This window comes from Pyrus communis, chromosome 1 (assembly GCF_041283825.1).
Source record: "Pyrus communis isolate YQ-2024b chromosome 1, ASM4128382v1, whole genome shotgun sequence".
NCBI lineage: Eukaryota > Viridiplantae > Streptophyta > Magnoliopsida > Rosales > Rosaceae > Pyrus > Pyrus communis.
This window is the reverse complement of record NC_142565.1, coordinates 21999645-22013471: the sequence shown is the minus strand read 5'-3', so window position 1 is coordinate 22013471 and position 13827 is coordinate 21999645. Positions and strand designations below refer to the sequence as shown.

Here is a 13827-nt window from a genome sequence, read left to right as displayed (position 1 = left end):
TCATTTGATGATTGTTTGCATAATCTCACTTTAATCTTGAAAAGATGCATGGAAACTAACCTTGTTTTAAATTGGGAAAAATGTCATTTTATGGTCAAACAAGGCATAGTTTTGGGTCATATCATCTCTGAAAAAGGAATTGAAGTTGATAAGTCAAAAATAGATCTTGTACATTACTTACCCTCTCCTACTTCAGTGAGAGAAGTTCGTTCTTTTCTTGGACATGCAAGATTCTATGGGCGATTTATCAAGGATTTTTCCAAGATTGCACAACCCCTTTGCCGTCTCCTACAAAAGGAAGTGACCTTTGAATTCAACGAGGAGTGTGAGAAGGCATTCAAGCACCTCAAGGAGATGCTTACCATGGCACCAATCATAATCCCACCAGATTGGAGCTTGCCTTTTGAGCTAATGTGTGATGCATCCGATTATGCAATAGGGGCTGTTTTGGGCCAAAGGAAGAACAAGCAACCACATGTCATCTATTATGCATCCCGGACCTTGAATGATGCCCAATTAAACTACTCTACCACTGAAAAAGAACTTCTTGCCGTTGTGTTTGCTTTAGATAAGTTTCGTTCATATTTACTTGGCACTAAAGTTGTTGTATATTCTGACCAAGCAGCCTTGAAGTACTTATTCACCAAAAAGGAGGCCAAACCAAGGCTAATTCATTGGATGCTTCTTCTCCAAGAGTTTGACATTGAAATTCAAGACAAGAAAGGAAGTGAAAACGTGGTGCCTGACCATTTGAGTCGTTTAGTGTGCAATGAAGAGTCTTTACCCATCCAAGAGACATTCCCCGATGAGCAATTGTTGTCCATTAAGGTAAGTGAACCTTGGTATGCCGATTTGGTGAACTTTTTGGTGTCAAAACGTGTTCCCAACACCATAACCAAGCATCAACGTGATAAACTTAAGAAAGAGGCACGGTTTTATGTATGGGATGACCCATATTTGTGGAAATATTGTGAGGATCAGATTCTTCGTCGTTGTGTGCATGATTGTGAGTTTAATTCAATTTTAACTTTTGTCACACTTATGCATGTGGAGGACATTTTGGCACACAACGCACTGCCCTTAAGGTGTTAAAATGCGGTTTTTATTGGCCTACAATCTTTAAAGATGCTAGAACTTTTTGTTTAACTTGTGATCGTTGTCAATGAATGGGCAATATAGGTGCAAGGGACCAAATGCCGCAAACACCCATCTTTAAAGTCGAAATTTTTTATGCTTAGGGCATTGATTTCATGGGTCCTTTTCCTTCTTCATATGGTTTCACTTATATTTTGCTTGCGGTTGATTATGTCTCAAAATGGGTGGAAGCAAAGGCCACCCGTACTAATGATTCTAAAGTGGTTGCATATTTTATCAAAACTAACATCTTTGCTAGATTTGGGATGCCAAGAGTGCTCATTAGTGATGAAGGGTCTCATTTTTGCAATCGAACCATTGAGGTGTTACTCAAGAAATATCAAGTCACACATAAGGTTCCAACACCTTATCATCCTCAAACCAATGGCCAAGCCGAGGTGTCTAATAGGGAAATCAAGCAAATTTTGGAGAAGACCGTTGGGCCAGTGATAGGAGCATATTTATGCTACTTAGCTATGTAGTTTCCTTGCATTTAGTTAGCTAATTACTACTTATTATAGTGTTTTAAGCTATTTTCGTGTGTTTGTAGGTCCTAATGACAAAGTTGGCAAGAAAAGGCAATTTTGAGCCTTTTAGAGCATTTTTGGGCTTATTATGGATAGCTTGTATTTGGAGCTAGGTGGATGGACGAATTTGGAGTAAAAAGAGGCTAGGAACATGCTACAAATCAGAAAAGGAAAGTTCAAGACAAAGAAGATAAGGAAAGAGCAAGAAATATGGAAACTTATCCTAACAACCTTATCTTATCCAAACCTTATCCTATCTTATCCTAACCTAATCTTGTTCCACCTTAATCCTAGCTGCAAGTGGACCTAAAAACCTAATTTCTAGAAGCCTTATCTGACCCTAAAAGGGTGCCGCACCCCTCCCCCTTTTATCTCTTCTAGAAAACCCAAAATCAGCCACAAAACACCTAGTTTCTAGAAGGCCCAATTTTGGACGAATTTCCTAACCCTTTTTCCTCTTGGATTCTGATTTAAAATGGCCCTTTTCCTCTTGGATTTGGATTGTATAAGTCCATATCAGAAATTAATTGGGCTATGAATTAATTCCCAAGCCTTGTGCCGCACCCTAGGCACCCTAGCCCTTCTACTACCTGATTTCTACCAAATCCTAACCCTAATCTGATATCCCTAGGGTTTTCCTTGCATGATATATATATTTTCAAGTTTGTGCTGCACCCCCTACCCTTCATTCATTCATTAAATCATACATTCAGCCACCACACACCAAAATCACCATAGTGCCGCAACAAGGAGAAAAAAGGAAGGGAGAGCCTTTGTGCCGTGCCTATGCCCAAGCTTTTGGGAGTGTTGGACCGTCTATGGGGTGTCTTCTATCCTTGTTTGAGTTTTACAATTATGTTGATTTCGTTGTTAATTTCTGCAATCATGTGTAACTAAGTTTTTCTTAGTTAGAGATGAATTCAAAGCCATGGACTTATGTTTTATATGAATTGATTTCCTCTAGATTTTGTTTCTTGAATTGTGAATGTGATTTACTTAATTGATTTATTGAGAACTTGTTCTTGTGTGTTGATTAAGGATGCATACTTTGTTTTCATTCATGAATTTGATGCTAGGATACAAGGGAATTTCACCTAATCGTTATGAACTTATATTCACAAGTAGTAAAAATCACTAGTCATGATTGTGTTAAGTAAATTCTAGGCAAGAGTATCATGCAGTTCATTGTTACGAATGCCTAGTCAATGCTTATGGTTTTCAAAAAGCTTAATGATCTTTGATTTTATCTCTATTATGCAGTTCATGTAGGGAATTTGACAAGAATAATTTGATTGTCGATGCGTATTCCATCCAATTCAATGAAATTAGGAAAATCTGAAAGTTAATTTGTGCTTTTCACAATTAATTTGGGGCATTGTCATTCATGGTTTAAAGGGATAAAATCTGGAAATCAATTTGTGTTGCATATGTGCATGTGTGGAGAAGGACCCTCTAACTAGTCTTTTACCCACCTAATTTAGAGTATAATCTGTTTAGTTTGCAATCTGCCCAATTTAATTAATTTCATCCAAATCAATTCGCCCTTTTATTAAGTGTGTTAGATTAGTTAGAAAAGTGTTTGAATCTGTCCAAATTAGTGTTTTGAGTCTAAGTTAGTTAAAATTCGTCCAAATAACTCCATAGAGTCAATTTTGAGTCTTTTTAATTGTTTGTTGATGTTTTAAGTGTTTTAAGTTAGTTTTGAGTCTATAGAGTCTAGTTTAGTGTTTTTGAGTCTTATTTGAGTTGATTAGCATCCCTAGTTAATCCTTGGTTAGAACAATCCCTACTTGCATATATACTACAATTGTCACAAATAGGGTTTAATTTGTGTGTCAAGTTAATTTTCACATCAACCAACAAGAAAAGATTGGAGCTTGCGTTTGGAGGATGCGTTGTGGGCTTATCGTACGGCCTACAAAACACCTATTGGGATGTCACCATTTCGGCTTGTCTATGGCAAACCGTGCCATCTCCTCGTTGAGTTAAAACACAAGGCACATTGGGCCATCAAAACATTCAACATGGACATAGATGCGGCTGGAATTCATAGGAAGCTTCAATTGAATGAACTTGAAGAGATTCGGCTTGAAGCTTATGAAAATGCTTGCATTTACAAGGAGAAGACTTCCATGACAAGATGATTCGTAGCAAAACATTCTCTATAGGGCAAAAAGTTTTACTTTTTAATTCTCGCCTTCGTTTGTTTCCCGGTAAGTTAGGTTCTAAATGGATTGGCCCCTTTGTTATTACTAATGTTTTTCCATATGGTGCAGTGCAAATCCAAAGCTTGGGGAATGGCCAAGAATTCAAGGTGAATGGGCATCGTTTGAAGCCATATTATGAAAGTGTTGAAGGGCAGATTGTGGAGGATGTCACCCTCCATGCCGTGGGTTCCAATTAATGCTAAGAAGAGAGTTCGTCTGGCTGCAAGACGTTAAAGCAAACGCTTCTTGGGAGGCAATCCATGCATTCAACTAGAGAGGATTTGGGCAATTCAACAATTCATTCAACAAAATCAGATTTGCATTCCTAACTCTCTCTCTCTCTTTATTGTTTTTATTTTGGCTTGCTAACTAGTTTTTGTTGCTTGTTTGCTTGTGAGTCTTTGTTTGAAACATTGAGGACAATGTTTGATTTAAGTGTGGGGGGGGGGGGGGGGTAAACAAGTTGTTTTTGCATGATTTTCGTGGCATTTTATTACCTATCACTTCTAATGTTGTTTCTCACTGTTTTTAAGTGTTTTTAGTGTGTTTTGAAGTGTTTTCATGTGTTTGGATCAGAAAATACGAAAATTTATAAAAAAATTGCAAAATCGTTTTGAAAAACCCAAAAAGAGTTGTTTTAGAGTTGTTTTTGTGTGTTCGTTTGTGTCTTAGGGTACCTTCCAACACAATGATGAGGATTTGGTTTTTAATTGCATGACTATTGAAGAACGTTATAAACATGGTTGGAAGTTTGATTTACTCTTTGGTTTATGCTTGGTTATAGTTATAGTTTACAAATTCACATGTAATCACAAAGAGAAAATGAGTTTTTTGTAACATGCTTGAAGGAAGGAACTCAAACAAACGCTACATCCCTAAGAGACTTGAGCCTAAAACATTCTTTGGAGAGTATAAATCTGTGATTTCTTGTTTTCTAAAGTCGTTGCATGATCTCATCATTCTTTGCTTGGTTGCTACTTAGAATGCATCTTATCATTATAGTTCCAAATACTAGAACTCATGCCCATTTCATTCAAAGCATGATATTGATTGCATAACATACAATAAGATGAAGTTGTTTAGCTAAGTCAAAGCCAAAAAGCCTAACCCTTTTTGCTTATGTATTGTAGGATTAACCCTTTTGAGCCTTATTTAGCCTATTTTCTTTGTTAACCACATTATCCTCACCTAGCCTAGATTAGGACTTTCCATACCCTTGTTCTTAAAGGACAGTGAAGCAAGACTTAGAATGAATTCCTTTTGATCAACATATTGCAGAAATCAGGTGTGGGGGTGAAGGATTATTTTGGAAGATGACATGTTCATTTAAGCAACATCATTAGCATGCAATTAACAAATTAAAGGCGGAATCATGCTAGCATGCACTTAAAAACAAAACATTACCCATGAATGTTCAAAGCCTAGTAAAATGGTGAACCAATAATCAACTCAAAACAAAGTGAGTTGAAATATATACCTTTGTAGATTCCTCTTTGTATTTAAACAAAGGCTAATCACCCAAAGAGAGGGCCTTCATTCCTTGCATCTTAGATCTATGGATTTGGATGGATGAAAAAGGTTTCTCCAAAGTTCCCAAAATTGAGAACCTCTAATGATTCATCACCAAGGCATAATGAAGAAGAAATGAGTGACCTTGGAGGAGTTTGATTGCTAGATGATCCCTCCAAGGTGGCCGAAATTTTAGAGAGAAAGGAGAGCTTGTGTTCTCATCCTTTCCCCAAAAACAACCCTTAATGAATTTTAGGCTATAAAGTCCTTTATATAGTCCCTTCAAATAAGTGACCTAATGAACCAAAAGCCCTATTCTTCTAACATGGCCGGCCTATAGGGTTTATTGGGCTTTCAAGCCCTTTGTTTATTCAAGTTGTCATACAACTTGAGTTAATGGGCTTGACATTCAAATCCCATTGGGCCTTGTGGCCCAAAACTAACCCGAGGTCTTTAACGAACTTATTCGTTTGCTTAATTAACATATTAATTAATCCTAGCCTTAGATAAATAATTAAACCATTTAATTATTCTTACTCATCTCCGTTGTTTCTTCAAACTCTACCTTACTCGGTGAACGATCCATTAGGTTCATTTTAGTGAGGCAGTGGGCGATTAAAACTTTTTCTAATCGATTGTGAATTGAAACTTACTTTCAATTCTCCCGTTAGTGATAATACACTTTTAGGGCTTCCACAAACCATGGTTGACGCCTAGCAGCATGTCATGGTTACCCAAGCTAATCAGAAGAGGTGGAGAACCTATTCAGTTTTAGGATTACAAATGCAATACGGTCTTTCTCTAATACAATACTCTTGACCACATTGTTTGGTTTGATAGTTTATTCATGTCTACTATCCAATGTGAGTCTTGTGCTTATATGATTACCTTGAATGTGATTTGGAACACATTCCTAAATCTCATTCATACTTTGGTCAAAGATTCTTAATCATATCATAGAGTATTCTCCCTCAAACAGTTTGAAGGTTAGAGATCCCTTGTTGCGCATTCACTTGCCTCCATGGCTAAGTAGCTTAACCCCAACGATGCCGTGGACACCCTCCTGATGGAGTGACTTTGACATAATCAAAGATTAAGGACCTAACCACAAGACAACTGTGATGCCTCAGGTCAAAAGACTAATTTGCATTATCCCAACCATGAGTTCTCATGTGACATGAATATGAGAACTCTTCGTTGATCGTGTTCAGTGAACTCATTCTCTATTGAGCACCTACGTACTTGTCTTGATGTCACACACACCAATGACTCGAGACTAGTCACTCTCCCTGAGAGAAGACATAGCACGTACTGATCTTAACGGACTGTCAATGCCCAATTGACAATCCTATGATCAGGAACGTTTAGGATGTGTCAACGAAAGAATGGTCTCATGAATCTAACTTCTTTAGATCGCATTCTTCCAATCACATATTCCTTGGACTTATCGTTTAAGCATATAACATTTATATGAGACGGCTCAAACAATAATCTTTGCCCTTTACATTTAAACTACATTAGTTTAACTTTGTGAAATGTCCGTAAAGTATCATCATATGATTGGTTTTAGGGCATATTTCCAACAGGGGGAAGGTAATAGGGCACGGTAAAGAAGAAAAATAAAAGAAAAAAATTCTTGGAAAAATAAAAAAGAGAAGAGAAAAGTTGTAAAAAGAAAGAAAAAGAGTTGAAAAATAAGTGAGAATGATCTCACATGTGTTGGTTGTTGAAGAAGGGTCCAAAAGTTTGAATTTGACCCTAAGTGTTGCATGAATCTTCCCTTATGTGTAAAAGTTAATTTATGCCATCAAAAGTGAGTTTAAATGTCAATTCCATTACTTTGCTTTTCTTTACCCTTCTTTGTTAGCCAATACCCTTAACCCCGTTACAACCCTCAACTTCTATCTTGATGTTGTGTGTTCAATATGTGGAGTTTAATTGAAGACCTAAAGGTGTTAGATTCCTAATCAAAGAAGGATTCCTAATCAAAGGAGGATTCCTAGTCAAAGAAGGTTTCCAACTTGAAGTAGGAAAGTTAAGCCAAGGTTCCCTATTTTGGTTTGACCTTCCCTAATCCTAAAAGACCCTATGTTCCAGCAACATTGAAGACTCTTATGCATTTTAGGACACAGACTAAACCTTCCTTGCAACCTAATTAACCTTGCCGTGCCTTCCATAAACCTTCCCTTCCTTGCCGTGCAAGGGAAATGCATATTTCCTATTTTGTGTCACAAGATTACATTCATCTTTCACCCCATTCTCAGCTGCACCTTACATACCTATTCTATCCTAAATCCTTGCCTAATTTCAGCCTTAAAACACATTCCCTTTTTTACTTTTAAATGCTGCAAGTTTCCCTTCCCCTTTCCCTTTTGATTTCTGACTTTATATCTCGTTTTCCTTATGGATTTGGGGTCTAATCCTTTCCTAAATTATGTAATAAAACTTAGGATTCTTTCCTTCAAATAAATACCCAAGGCCACACCCTTATTCAACCCTAATCACTCATTCACACAACCTGCCATCATTCACACAGAAACAAGCCTTTGCCGCAGCCTTCGCACATTCTTCCACCATTCACACACTTCCATACCTTCACCCAAACACCCATACATCATCCCTAACCTTTGCCGCACCCCTCTACCAACCTAAATCCATTCATAACCCAGAAATCCATCCAAAATCACCCACTCTTGTGCTGCAGCTTTGCAAGGAAGAAGAAGAGAAGAAGAAGCCTTGGACGTTTGCGCATTCAAGTTGGAGTGTTGGAACGTTTTAGGTGTAATCTATCTTCTGTTTTCAATGTTTAATTCAATTTTCCTTTGTTTTGTTGTGCACATGAAAGGCTAAACTCGTTTTAGCTAAGGGAGACTTTGAAACCATGATCATATTTATGATATGAATTGATTAAGTCCAGTTGTGATTTCATAAATTGTGAATGCAATTTACTTAACCGTTTGATGGATAACTTATTCTTGTATGTTGATTAGGGAGGCCTACTTAATTTGCATGATTGAATTTGGTGCTAGAATATAAGGGAGTTTCACATAATCGTTGCAAACTTATATTCACAAGAGTTAAGGTTGTTTTCACAATCATGTTAAGTAAATTCCTAGCATGAGTATCATGATGTCATAGTTACAAGTGCTTTGTCAATACTTATGATTTTCATAGAACGTAATGATCTTTGATTGTATCTCTATTATGATGTCATGTAGGGAACTTTTGAAGAATGCTTTGGGTTGTCGTATGATGTCATCCAATCCAATAACTAAAGGAGAACCTGAGGGTTAATTAGGGATGTCATGGTTAATCTGGGGTGTTGAGGTTCATGGTTTATCGAAAAAGCAACTGGAAATCAATTTTGTGTTTGAATGTATCATGTGTGGAAAAGTATCCTCTAGCTATCTAATCATCCATTGCTTTTCTAAAATTCGTCCAAATTGCATTTAAGTCTTTTAGTTACTTGTTTTTACATTAATTTCATCCAAAACCCAATCCTCTTTACTTGTTTCAAATCTGTCCTAAAGTGTGTTTTTGAGTATTTTGAGTCAAAACCAATTCTATTTTCGTCCAAATTGAGTCCTAGAGTCTAGATTGAGTCTTTTTTTTTATTGTTTTGTGTTGTTTTGAGTCTTTTAAGTTTGTTTTGAGTCATATAAATTTAGTTAAGAGTCTTTGAGTTTGTTTAAGTGTTTTTAAGCATATTTTTGTATCTTTGAGTCAGTTTTCATTAGATTAGCAATCCCTCCTAATCCCCGGCCTAGAACGATCCCTATTTATATCTATACTACAATTGTCAAAAAGAGGGTTTAATTTGAGTGCTATTATTTATCACATCAAGGACCCATAAAATCAATACCCCAAACATAAAAAATTTCGACAGAAAAGATGGGATGTTGCGCTATTTGGTCCTTTGCACCTATATTGCCCGTTCTTTGACAACGATCACAAGTCACACAAAACGTTATAGCATCCTTAAATATAGTAGGCCAATAAAATCCACATTCTAAAACTTTATATGCTATTCTTTGAGTGCCAAAATGACCCCCACATGCATAAGTGTGATAGAAATTTAAAATTGAATTAAACTCCGATTCATGCACACACCTATGTAAAATCTGATCAGGGCAATATTTCCACAAATATGGGTCATCCCACACATAAAAACATGCATCCTTTTTAAGTTTATAACATTGGTGCTTATTTAGGTTGCTTGGAACTTGTTTAGACACCAAATAATTCACTAAATCGGCATACCATGGCACACTTACCTTGATGGACATCAGCTGCTCATCTGGGAATGTCTCTAGTATAGGCATGGCATCCTCCTCATGCACCATACAGCTCAAGTGGTCAGCCACCACGTTTTCACTTCCTTTCTTGTCTCGGATTTAGATATCGAACTCTTGGAGAAGGAGCATCCAACAAATAAGCCTTGGTTTGGCCTCCTTCTTCGTAAGTAAGTACTTCCATGCTGCATGATCAGAGTAAATTATAACTTAGTACCAAGTAAATAAGAATGAAATTTATCTAAAGCAAAAACAATAGCAAGAAGTTCTTTTTCCTTTGTGGAGTAGTTCAATTGAGCATCATTTTGAGTCCAGGATGCATAATATATGACGTGTGGTTGCTAGTTCTTCATTTGGCCTAAAACAACTCCTAATGCATAATCTGAGGCATCACACATAAGCTCAAAAGGAAGACTCCAATCTGGTGGAACTATGATGGAGGTCGAAGTGAGCATCTCCTTAAGGTGTTTGAAGGCCTTCTCACATTCCTTATTGAACACAAAGGGCACATCTTTTTATAGAAGTCGGCATAGGGTTTGGGAAATCTTAGAAAAGTCCTTGATGAATCGCCTATAGAATCCTGCATGTCCAAGAAAATAATGAACCTCTCTAACCGAAGTAGGAGAGGGCAAGTTGCGTACAAGATCTATTTTCGATTTATCAACCTCAATACCCTTGGCCGAAACAATGTGACCTAAAACTATGCCTTGTTTTACCATAAATTGACATTTTTCCCAATTTAAAACAAGGTTAGTTTCAATGCATCGTTTCAAGATTAATGTGAGATTATCTAAACAATCATCAATCAAATCACCAAATACGCTAAAATCATCCATGAAAACTTCAATAATCTTTTCTAAAAAATTTGAAAAGATACTTACCATGGATCTTTGAAAGGTGGCTCGTGCATTACATAAACCAAATGGCATTCGACGATAACCAAAAGTACCAAATGGGCAAGTAAAAGTAGTCTTTTCTTGATCATCTGGAGCTATAACAATTTTGATTATATCCCAAATAACCATCAAGAAAACAATAAAATGAATGACCGGCTAACCTTTCAAGCATTTGATCAATGAACGGCAAAAGGAAGTGATCTTTCCTTGTGGTGGCGTTGAGCTTCCTATAGTCGATGCACACTCTCCAACCTGTTTGGATACGAGTGGGCACAAGTTCATTATCTGCATTCTTCACCACGGTGATTCTAGATTTCTTTGGAACAACTTGAACCGGTGAGACCCAACGACTATCTGAGATAGGATAAATCACTCCACAATCCAGAAGCTTGATAATCTCTTTTTTCACAACTTCCATTATTGGAGGGTTGAGCCAGCATTGAACCTCTCGAGTTGGTTTAGCCCCTTCTTCTAGAAGTATGCGACGCATGCAAGTTGTAGGACTAATACCCTTAATGTCGGCAAAGGTCCATCCTATGGCTGTTTTGTGCTCTTTCAACACACGAATCAATTTCTCCTTCTCCATTGTGGTGAGGGATGAAGAAACAATGATGGGCAACGTCTCTTTTTCTCCTAAATAGACATACTTCAAATGATCCGGCAATGGTTTAAGCTTAAGAATGGGTGCCTGAATCACCCAAGGTAACAACTTGTTAGTAGAAACAAGAATTGGAATTGGGTTTTGAGGCTTACCAAGGTGTTGTGGCAATGAACCAAGGGCAGCAACCATCTTGGCCTCATCTTCACATGTAGGCATGGCAAGGATCTCTTCATGCATGCCGTGGGTGTGGTCCTTTCCTGCCCTTTGGTTTTTGAGTCCCATTCCTTTTGTAATGGTCGTTTCAAAGGGATCCCTCTCCAAGGAGTCAAGTTAGTCATGCGCCAATGAATCAAATATATCAATAGAAAAACAAGAATGATCATCTTTAGGATATTTTATAGTTTCAGAAAGATTGAAATCAATAACTTCCCCATCAAATTCCATTGTTAATGTCCCCTTGAACACATCGATCTTGGTGCGGGCCGTTTTTATGAAAGGTCTCCCAAGGAGGATCGGCAATGGTGTAGAATGGGCTAAATCTTCCATGTCAAGCACATAAAAGTTCGCTGGAAAGATCAAATTGTTAACCTGCAGCAAAACATCTTCCAAAACTCCTTTTGGATATGCATTAGAACGATCGGCCAATTGAAGAATCACACCATCATTTTTTTGCTCTCCTAAGTTCATAGATGCATAAATTGAGTAAGGCATGACATTAATTGAAGCTCCTAAATCTAACATAGCATGTTCAAACTTAGTATTGCCAATAACACAAGGAATTGTAAAACTACCCGGATCTTTGCATTTAGGTAGTAGTTTCCTTTGTAACACCGCAGAAACATTCTCGCTTACCTAGACCACTTCCTTGTTCGAAATCCTCTTCCTTGTTGTGCAAAGCTCTTTCAAGAATTTGGCATACTTAGGAACTTGCTTAATTGCGTCAAGGAGCAGGATATTGACTTGAACTTTCCTAAAGGTTTCCAGAATGTCTTTCTCATTCTCTTCTTTCTTTGATTGCCTAAACCTACTAGGAAAGGGCACATTTAGTGGAATAGAACTAGAAAAATTCGAATTTGCACTGACCTTGGTGGTTTAGGATGGTTTTGGTGCACTAAGAGGCTGCGGCAAGGGTTATTCTACCCTTGTCGTGGCTTTGTTTACTTCTTCTTCTTCGAGCAGCAACTTTTCATCCTCTTTTTTACTTGCTTTGGTTGGTTTGGGATTGGTTCCAACTTCTTTACCACTTCTCAAAGTGATAGCCTTGGCGATTTCAAAACTTCCTTTTGGATTGACAATTATTGAGCTAGGTAATTTGCCTTCTTCTCGAAACTGCGCCATGAACTCTGCCATCTGCCTAATTTGCTTCTTCACTTTGCCCATCTCTTTGGCTTGATTTTGTAATCCCTAAGTCAAAGAAGTTAGTATTTGAAGCATTTTATCACTGTCCAAAGACGAACCTAAATTTGGTTGTGTAGATTGTGGTGGAAGTTGTGATAGTTCGAATGGCCTTTGGTAGAGTCCCGGAGGTGGCTCTCTATATCCTCCTTGTTGCTGAAATTGTTGAGGCTCCCTCCACTTGAAGTTTGGATGATCGTTCCAACCCAGATTGTATGTATTTGAGTACGAATCATTCCTTTGCTGATTTTGGCCTTGAGAACCTATGACATTGGCATTTTCCCATCCTCCATTCTCTATCAATTGAGGACATTGATCATTGAAATGCCCTTGCATAGAGCACACTCCACATATTGCTGCACCTTGCACTTTGGATCCATCGATAACCTGTGACACAAGAACAGTGAGATTAGCCAATTGAGATTGAATTTCAAAAATTGCACTTACCTCATTCACTTGGTGTTGCCGTAGGGGGTCTCTTTGTCCAACTCCCTCGTATTGTTGTGAATTCAAGGCTCGATTTGCAATTAAGACCTTGGCAGCAACTGGTGTTTTGTCAACCAAAGCACCCCCTGCCGAGGCATCTAGCATTTGTCTCTCAATTAGAAGGAGTCCCTCGTAGAAATATTGAATTAAAAGCTCTTCCTTCATTTGATGTTGAGGGCATGATGCAACTAGAGTCTTGAAACGCTCATAGTACGATGAAAAAGACTTCCCTTAGTTTTTTTAAATGCCACTAATTCTCTTCCTCAAGAGAATGATTCTCAAGGTTGGGAAAAACTTCTCTAAGAATGCTCTCTTCATGCTTTCCCAAGAAGTGACGGTTTTGGGTGCCAATTCGTATAGCCAATCTTTAGCCTTTTCCAAAAGAGAGAATGGAAAGGCTTTCATCTTCAAAATGTTCCCATCGACATTGATGGGTGTCATGCTTGAACATACCACTTCAAACTCCTTAAGATGCTTGTTTGGATCTTCCATGGACAGCCCATGGTATTTGGGAACATGATGCAGCAAGCTCGACTTCAATTCGAGCTCATCGGTCTTGCCTTGAGCCGTCATAGGGTATTGAATGCATAAAGGCACGACATTGTCTAACCCCGAGGCTGAAAGTTCCTTGATTGTTCGATTATCCGTAGCCATGGCTTGTTCTTCTTCTTCCACTTCTTCTTCTTCAGATTCAGCCTCAGAACTAAGTGGACTAGATTCTTGACAGGTTGAGAACTACGAGTCATAAACTAGTACCAGAAACAAAGCAAACAAAACAAA

General features: G+C 37.9%; 1 protein-coding gene across 1 annotated transcript; it reads right to left on the bottom strand.

The window, feature by feature from the left end:
• Positions 1 to 12570: 12570 nt before the first annotated feature.
• On the bottom strand, positions 12571 to 13158 carry LOC148699351 (uncharacterized). The gene has a single exon (XM_088697733.1). It carries the CDS (start codon positions 13150 to 13152, stop codon positions 12571 to 12573), a length of 582 nt encoding a protein of 193 aa, XP_088553859.1. The 5' UTR covers positions 13153 to 13158.
• Positions 13159 to 13827: the final 669 nt, after the last annotated feature.